The 9,415-nt window shown below is 44.8% G+C and overlaps 1 protein-coding gene across 3 annotated transcripts in view; it reads right to left on the bottom strand.

The window, feature by feature from the left end:
- The window catches only part of DCP1B (decapping mRNA 1B), an 80,128-nt gene extending 77,038 nt beyond the window's left edge, over positions 1 to 3,090 (bottom strand). For all 3 annotated transcript variants that reach the window (XM_019515541.1, XM_019515540.1, XM_019515539.1), the window contains exon 1: positions 2,929 to 3,090. In XM_019515541.1, coding sequence (XP_019371086.1) covers positions 2,929 to 3,078 — 150 coding nt within the window. In that variant the 5' untranslated portion in view covers positions 3,079 to 3,090. The remainder of the gene's footprint in view (positions 1 to 2,928) is intronic.
- Between the last annotated feature and the right edge of the window lie 6,325 nt (positions 3,091 to 9,415).

Raw genomic sequence — 9,415 nt, forward strand, 5'->3', positions numbered from 1 at the left:
CTTTTAACTAAAGGCCATCAGTTACACAGCTGACTCATGTAACATGCAAATAACTAAATTCTGCTTTATGTATTTTACTAGCAAATACAACTAGCATAGTTCATTCTTCAGCTGACATGCATTATGAGATGCTTTGGAAATCACCAGATCTGGGGGTTTTTAAGCCTCAGAATCAACTTCCAGTCTCGTTTTTTCTTTTCTTCATGTTCCATCAGCCATGATAACTGATGAGCCACCATTAAAATAAAATGGAACAAAACCCTTCAGCAGCCCGCTAGAACAGAGGCAGGCAGTCTGGCCTGTGGGCCGGATTCATGCCACAGTGAACTCCATTTCCCAGCAGCCTCTGCCCATGTTGCTATGGCCAGTTTCCCTGGTGACCCCAGGAGGGACAGGGCCCTGACAGTGTGGGGCCGGGGTTTCCACAGAAACTGGCTCCAGCAGCACTGGCAGGGTGCACACATGGACAGGGAGCTGCTCTGGCGCTGGGGCCAAGATACTGCAGCCGTGACAGCATGGTCCAAAGCCATGGCAGAGCTGCGATCCACAGCCCACACACCCTGGGCAGGTAGCAGATCTCAGCTCTGCCCCTGCTCCAGACCATGCTGTCACAGGCACAAAATCCTGGTCCCGGCCCCGGCCCTGGCCCCGGCCCCGGCCCCAGCCCCAGCTGAATGCCCTGCCACAGCTGCTGGAGTGAGTCTCTGTGGAAACTCCGACCCTGTGCTGCCATGACCCTGCCTCTCCAGTAGCATATTTGCATGCTTTTTTAGTGACACTTAATGCACAATAGAATATTTTACTGTGCATTAGTGTAATGACATTTTTTTTACATTACATTAATGCATAGTAAAATAGTCTACTGCTTATTAAACTGCACATGTAGACGTGCCCACATTGGCCTAACTATTTAGTTCCCTTCCCACTCACCCCTGGCCCATAGGCCAGTATTTCAATTAAAGCAAACTACTATGTAAATACAAACTATTCCATGTTGCAGGATTATACATCATTCCTGTGCTTAAAGCCACAGCCAGGTCTATTCACTTCCTGTGTTAAGCATACACTTATAATATTAATGCAGTGGTTCTCAATCTGTTTAAACTCAAGGCATCCCTCATTCAGCTTGAGGCAGCTTGTTAGACTCAAGGCACTCAAAGAACAATGGCTCTTACTTTTCACTTGGTTACTGACCACAGAAAAAAACCCAACCAGAACAGTTCTTCTATTGCAAAGAACTCAGAAAGGCCACAACAGATCAGAATCGCAACAGAACACTGTGCCCTCCCGAAAGCAACTGAAAAGCTTGGGATTATGATAAGCAATCATCACTTCCTGATTTTAGCTCACTACTGCAGGTACATCCGTAACTCTACATTATTGTTGTGGCTGGGATGCTGGATATCTTAAAAACACTTCCCACATCCCACAGAGCAAAGCTCCAGTCACTCCCACCTAAGTCTTTCCTATGCAACACTCCTTGTTTCAGACGACTGGCTCTGGAAGGGCAGTGGCTAGTAACCTGCTAAGTGCTCCAGTGCAAGGAAGCCAGCTCATTGTGCATAGCTGCTCTCTCATGGGTTTGGGCTGGGGTCCAGGGACTCGAGACTTTCATGGCAGGGTGGAGAAGTGGGCCTGTCTCCTGTTAGAAAAGCTTATGCTCTCTCTTTTTCTATAGATCACACACACACACACACACACTATACGTAAATATAAATATATAGAGATGCACCTTACAGACTAAGAAAATAAGAGGTGTATATCCCTGTCTATGTATATATACACACACATACAAGTTTCTCTTGATTTGTACAGGGTCTGTGTATGTGAATTCGCTCTTATGCGAAGAGCATTTTTAGACCCATAATTCGTTATATGCAAGGTAAATTCGCTCAAGTGTGATTGGCATAGGCGCCCCGCCAACCCAAGCAGGTAAGTCTGTGGGGAGAAGGGAAAGGGCCATGAGGCCAGGGCCCTACTCACCCCAGCCCCTATTGCAGCAGCCCAGGGAATGGCCAGCACCATATTCCACCTGTCCCCACCCTCCTGGGCTCCACCTATCCCCACTCAACCCAGTTCCTGGGCTGCGCCCTGCCGTGGTGCAGGCTGCTGGTGTTGGCTGCTCTTGGAACTGGTGCAGCAGGGGCTAGGGTGAATGTGGACAAGCAGAGCCCTGGGCAGCACAGGGGGTGGCACAGCTTGTCCACACTCACCCCAGGCCCCTGCTGCAGCAGCCACAGGAGCAGCCAGTGCCAGCTGCAGAGGGAACTGTCAGTGGGGGGGTGGGGAGTTGCCTCTTGCTGCTCCACATGCCCTGGGAGGGCTGCGGGCTGGGGGACTGTGCCAGGCTCTTCCTGGGGGGCATGTACCCCCAAATCTTCATGTGGGACAACAGCAGGCTGCTGCAGGCTGGAGCTAGCGGTGGCACTGGGCTCTTCCCGGTGCTTGGGGCAGGCTATGCCAAGTGCCAGGAAAAGCCCAATGCTGCCACCAGTCCTAGCCTGCAGTGGCAGCCTGCTGTCATCCTGTGTGCAGATCCAGGGGTAGTATGCATACCCTCTAGATGTGTATGCACAAACATACTACATGCTAGAGAATGTGCACTGTATTATATACATGTATATATCTCTCTCTCTATATATATACATATAGACAGGAGATGAGGGCATTACATACAGGGTGTTGTATCTTTATATCCGGCGTGCGTGCGTATCAAGAGCTCTTACTTCCTCAGCCTGTAAAGGTGCATCTCTCCCCTGCCTTCGGCACAGCGAGGAGCTGGCCCGGGGCAGCTCCCTCTCCCCTGTCTCGGGAGCACCTGGGCCCGGACCCCGCGCTGCAGGACGAGCGCCGCCCCGGCCCGGCGTGGGGGGATTGAGTCGGAGCGGGGCGGGGCAGCCCCCAGCGCCGCGCGGGCCCCGCACGTACCCACTCGTTAGCGCGGTGCCCGAAGGTGTAGAGCGCCACCTGGCTGGCCACGTCCACGATGCTGCTGATGTAGGGGTCGTGCTGCTGCAGCGCCGCCAGGCTGATGTCCAGCCCCTTGCCCAGCAAGGCGGCCCCCGCCGCCGCCGCCATTTTGCCCCCGACCACAACACAGAGCGCGGAGTAGGGCAGAGCAATCCAGTGCCGAGACGCAGATCGACCCCGTCTGCGTCCCTCCCCCCTCTGCCCCCAACGCTTAGCAAAAGAAACAAGTGGGCGCGGGCTGGAAAATCGAGCGCCGAGTCCGGGCGGCTCAGGATTGTTGCTATTAGCAACAAGGAGACGAGCTCGCCCAGGGCCTGGCTGGGGCTGTGCACGCTGACGGGGAAGGGGCATGGCATGGCATGGCATGGCGTTGCTGGGGACACGCAGGTGGCCGCATAGAGCTGTGTTTTGGGGGTTGAACCAGTAGGGCTACAGCCCTTTTCATGTGAAAGCCAAATGATAGTATTACGGCAGCCCCTGGGGCTTCACTGGGAACCAGCAAATCCTTTCAGGCCTGCAGGGGGGTGTGAGCCTAGGTTCTGTTGTCCCAGCACGGCCTGTGCCTTGCGCACCTCTAAGCATATCCCACTGTATTCGGGCCCAGGACAAGGGACACAAGCTGCATGCATACTCAGTGATGTACGTACAGGCAGAGACATGGCTCCCAGCACCAACACCTGCGAGGTATCCACACAGGACAGGAAATGCAGCCCAGCCTGTGCCCAGCAATATGTAGTGTGCAGCCACCTAGACATATTTGTGAATACGCGCAGAAAGCAGGCAGGAAATTTCCTTTGGCCCCTGTTACACATTACATTTATTATGTGATTCATGCAATTAATTTAGATGGGTCACAAGTGCATTGTCATCATCGTACAATTGACTGGTTAATCATGCAATACATTTAGACAGGCTGCATGTACAAAGTAATTATTGCACAACAAAAGTGACTGTCCGGCTAAAATGAGCCACCCAGTGATGAAGTTAGTGCTGGAACATGTATAACAAGTCTATAGCTGGGTTCTATCCAGCTTTAATTTGAATGTGTAGCAGGGACATTAGTGTCACAGTTTTATTTCCCGTACAAAATTTAGCCAATAGGGAAATACACCATTCATCCTTTTTCATGACAACAATGAGAAATAAATGCCTCTCAGCTCTGTGCACAATGCAGAGAAATCTGGATGTATTCAGTTTCCTCTGAAAGATTCAGTTGCCAATGTAGCCTAAGTTCCCTTTAGGGTCACATTGTTTTAAACTCCTGATTTCGTCTGGTCATGCGATAGTATCATGACAGCTTGTTACAGCAGTTCAGGGAGGAAGTGCCATGCATTGAAAGATGGACAATATATTTATCTCAGGGCAGGGAATGGGATTGGATACTCTGGAATTGCTCCAAGGGAAGGAAGATGGTTCAGTTCATGGTAAACAAGGGACACTGAAAATGCACTGCAAAATGATAAGTAGGAAGGATGACAATTAGGCAATCCTGGCTGCTTGTGGCAAGAAGTTCCACCCAATTCTTTTTGCTAACTAAACCCACCTGGATGCCCTCAATCAGAATCTCTCCTGGCATGACTGTCCTTTCCTGGCCATCAGCAACAAAACTCTACCACCGTGATTCTCAGCTAGGGTGCCAGGGCACCCCTGGATAAAGCAATATCCTTTGAAGGGTACATCAAGGTGTGAGGAGATAAACAGAGATAGGCACAGGCTGAACCTCTTTGCCGCCTGGCCACTGATGTGTCCTTACTGTCCAGCCCCTATTCAAGGAGGTAAGCACTATAATAAGTTAACTTTTGAAATGGGGTGCCACTCAGTTCACAAAAGTTACGAAGTTATTATTCTATTTAAGGGTGCCTTGAGTCTAGAGGAATTCCTTATATCTAGAAAAGTTGAGAACTGGCTTAACACCTACGCTAAACCCTCCCACACGTCTAACACCAATTTGTCTTCAGAGAGTCATGAAAGGATCATAGGCAGACAAGGGTCTTTGGATAAATCCAATATCTTTTATTAGACCAACTCAAATAGTTGGAAACATTCTTTTCAAGCTTTCGAGTACAATTACCCTTCATCAGGTAATCAAAGGGTAATTGTACTCAAAAACTTGCAAAGAAGAATGTTTCCAACTATCTGAGTTGATTTAATAAAAGATACCAAATTTACCCAAGGAACCTTGTCTACCTATGTGCTTAGACCAGCACAGATACATCCTACATCCATGAAAGGATCATGTCGTCTTAGTCTGATCTATGCAGCTGGTCCACTCTTGTACCCCAGCTACCACCAAGAATAAAACTATTTAAGAAAGGTTTCCCACTTTCTGCATTGTACAATATGGTCCATTTAACTCAAGAATATATTAGTGAGATTTGTTTTTAAAGGAGTGTTCACTTAAAGTTTCATCTTTGCTCATTTACAATTTGGCTTTTAGGTGATGGTGTGAGTCTGATGTTATATGCACTTTTAAAACAGTTTAAAGCAGATGCAGACAAGCAATTAAGGTAAGAGAATGTATGAAAACAGAACTTAGTAAGATGCCTTACAGTTCCTAGAAGTCAAATAGTTTCTGTTGCTGCCCCTTTCCCCTGAATGAGCAGTTAAAGTAGACAGAATTTGGGGCTTTGCAAGTTTGGTTCATTAAGAGAAAAACTAATAATGCAAGTTAAGTATGTTCTTTTCAGCAATCCTGTTCATTTACCAGGAAGGGCCAAAATATCTCATTTCCCTGAATATAATAAGATATAGAAGCAAGCACCTTGCTTGCTCAGAAATTCTCAAATCTGCCTTTCCAGTCTGTTCTGTGCTCAAGAGTTTTGGTCTCTGTTCCTTTTCACAGTCATATTCATGCGTACTTTCCTCTGGATTTCTGTCTCTTGTATCCACCGCTTTATAAGCAGTCCCTTAGTCTTTGTATTTGCAATCTGGGAACTTGTTGGACCACAAAATGTAGCTTCTGATCAGGCATTGCAAGGTATCTCATTGCCTTGGGTGGTGGCTCTGGATGTTTCCAACTATATGACAATGCATAGGGACTTAATTGCTGCCTACGTTTAGCCTGGAACACCTTTCAGCTTTAACCATATCTGTGATTTTCTATAGAACAAAGGCTTACTTGTTGATCATCATTAAACACTTTCCAGCATAGTCCTGTTTAAAACAAAATCTTGTAGGTACAGAACCTTGTGAATTCTCACTTCATTACTAAAAAGTTACACAACTTGCCAGCAAAAATTTTATCCAAAAAGTTTGCTTAACTGATTTACAATATCAATAATTTAGTGCTCTCAAGACAAGTTAACATGGTTTTGTGGCAATTTGTTTGAGGCCAGTTCATGTTTTAGCTTTGAAAAGATCAAAGTATAGAAGAGTGTCATAGCTGTATCACCCATTCACTTTGATACTATTCTATTGCTAAATCATGTTTATGATAGTTTTAGAGGAATTTTAATCAGCTTCTATCCCAAACCAATCTAAATCAAAATCCACACACTGTGTAGTCAAATGTATCTCTTCTGGCAAACAGCAACATGACAGAGTTCAGTCCAAGCCTCCTCTCTAGGCTTGGCTGCATCTAGCATTGCTTCTTTAGGATTGCTCAGTCCTAAAATTATGGTGTTCTTTGCTTCAGATTTGAGTTGTCTTGGGTATACACATTCCAACCCTGTCCTGAACTTTGTTCAGTACAGTTAATGCCATCTGAGACAATGGTTTAAAAACATGACTACCAAACTCAAATTCAACCTGGCCAATTTTATTCTCAAGTTATAAAAAAAAAAATGCGAGTAAAAGATTCAACACAATTTGGGGAGGGGTGAGAAAGACACTGCCCCGGTGGTATTTGGAAGACCTTTGGGGGGGGATGTCTGTTTACTTACAGAAGTGGAATATTCTTTGGTGCAATGGGTTTTGAAACTCAGATGATGTACACACTGAGTATAAAATGATCAGCTACAATAATCACAGCTTGTTCTGGATTTTCTGTAGAATTTTTCCATGGAGGAAAGTTGTCAAACCAAGAACATCTTTCTTGCTTTGCACATTTTGGCAAATACGTTATGCTGCAATAATTTAAAACTTTTTCTTTAGCAGAATATTCATTTTTGAGAAGCTCAGTATCATATTTCCTATAGACAAGCTTCTGTCTAAAGGCTTGTCTGTATGGGAAAGTTTAATCAGTTATACTAATACAATTATGCCAGGTATACTTATACCAGTATAAACTCCTACATGAATACTTTCTCCTGCTTAAATTTCTCATCAACTGTTATAAGATGAATCTGGGGGGAAGCACTGAAATTAGAGCATCATACTGAAATTAGAGAATCTGCATGTCTCTCTCAGAATGCTTCTCCAGACCAGCCACCATACCCTATCTTTTGCCTGACTTCAGGCTAACATGGCTGTCTCTGAGCCTATGTGGGATATAACAGAATAATTGTGTTGGTTTAAATTCACACCTTGTAAGGTAGACCCACACCTCCCTCAAAAAATCCAAACAAGCAACACAGCCATGAGTAGCACATCCAACACACTCGCCAAACCCCCACAACTTTCCTGTGTAAATGAGACCATGGTTTACTGCTTATTGCTTGTTAAATTCCTTCCTGATTTTTAGTTCTGCTCTGCAGGTATTATGCAACTAGGATTAAAGCTATAAACAAATCAGATCTTTATCAGAGACTCTTTTAGCTCTCCAAAATCCAAGTTTTAAGTTCTGTTAAATATTAATGCATTGTTGTATCTAGTAAGTGGACACAATTTATGAATTGATTTCTTTGATATATTAATTGTTGGGGCGTAATAGCCATCAAATCTCTGAAAAATCACATGCAGATTATTTTTTTCAACCTTTCCAGAGATGAAGGTATTACTGTATAAACAGGCAATGCTATTTCCCCTCCAGTATACCTAGAAACAAAGATGTCAAACTTCTGTGGCTTTTCCTCAAGCTGTGTAACATTATATTAGTAAGAAATCATTGAATTTCTATACAGCTCAACTGTATTTTCTAAGAGGTATAGGTGTACTATCTCTTTTGTTTTCCTGGAGTTAAACTTCTAGCGTAACCATCTGTATGTAGTCTAAGGAGACAACCATGTTGGATTTTTTTATGCAGACATTTAAGTTACATAAACAGGAGAGTAATTTTGCTGCTACTGAAGAACAAATTTGTAGTAGTTTAGAGACGGTAGTATTAGAGTGATGCTGTAGCCATGATGTTCCAGGAATTATGCAAGAGGCAATTTTTTTTTGGATTTTATCTTTTATTGGACCAACTGCATTGCTGAGATGAAATTAGACAAATTTTCTAATGCAAGACATTCTTCCGTAGGTCTGATGAAGGAAGGAAGCACAGCGATTGTTAAGAACAGTGGATAGAGCTGTGAAAGTGAAGAGGGGAGAAATTCCCAGGGGTAGCTGACAAACAATTAGCAGATTAAATAAACTTCATTACTGGGAGATGATGATGTATAAAAAGAGAGGAGAGTCATTAAAAAGGCAGTTAAGAGTGCCTTTAGTGAGTAGGAAGAATTTCAGGAATTAGATAGAGTGTATCATAAAAACAATATAAGTGTTCAGTTTGTGGTTCCTAGTGTACAGCCAGCTTATGAATGTCCTAAAGTTGCCTTTTAAAGGTGCTAGATAGCTATCCCTTGAGCATGAGGATAGTGAGATTAGAAAGGGAGTGGTTGTTCTGTAAGAAATGTTCCCTTAATGGTGTATGTGTATGTCTGTTCTTTATATTTTTTTGGCGAGAATACATTCTGTTGCATAGTTTTGCTCACATAGTTATCATGAGAGCATTTAGTGCATTGGATCTCATCAGATTTTGGGAAAGGCATCTGTAGGATCCATGGATTCTGATGGGCTCAGTGAGGGGGAATGTAGCAAAGTTAATATTTAATTAATCAATTATCTTACTACTTAGCTGATAATTTCCAGTCTGAGCAGAGTTTCCTGAATGGGCACAGATTCATAGATTCACAGATGTTTGGGTTGGAAGGGACCTTAGCAGATCATCAAGTCTGACCCCCTGCCCTGGGCAGGAAAGAGTGCTGGGGTGAGATGACCCCAGCCAGGTGTATGTCTTTGTCTATCCTCCTCATAAAGACCCCCAAGGTAGGGGAGAGAGCCACCTCCTTTGGAAGCCTATTTCAGATTTTGGCAACCCTACTGTAAAGAAGTTCTTCCTAATGTCTAACTTAAATCTGCTTTCTGTCAGTTCGTGGCCGTTGTTCCTAGTTACTCCAAGGGGTGCCCTGGTAAACAGAGCATTTCCTATTCCTTGCTGTCCCCCCTGATGAATTTGTAGGCAGACACAAGATCACCTCTCAGCCTTTTGTTGCGGAGGCTGAAGAGATCCAGAATCCTCAATCTCTCCTCATAGGGCTTTGCCTGCAGGCCCCTAACCATACAAGTGACCCAGCCATACAAGTGG

Source organism: Gavialis gangeticus, unplaced genomic scaffold (genome assembly GCF_001723915.1).
Source record: "Gavialis gangeticus isolate Ggan-Ray unplaced genomic scaffold, GavGan_comp1, whole genome shotgun sequence".
In the NCBI taxonomy this organism is placed as follows: Eukaryota; Metazoa; Chordata; order Crocodylia; family Gavialidae; genus Gavialis; species Gavialis gangeticus.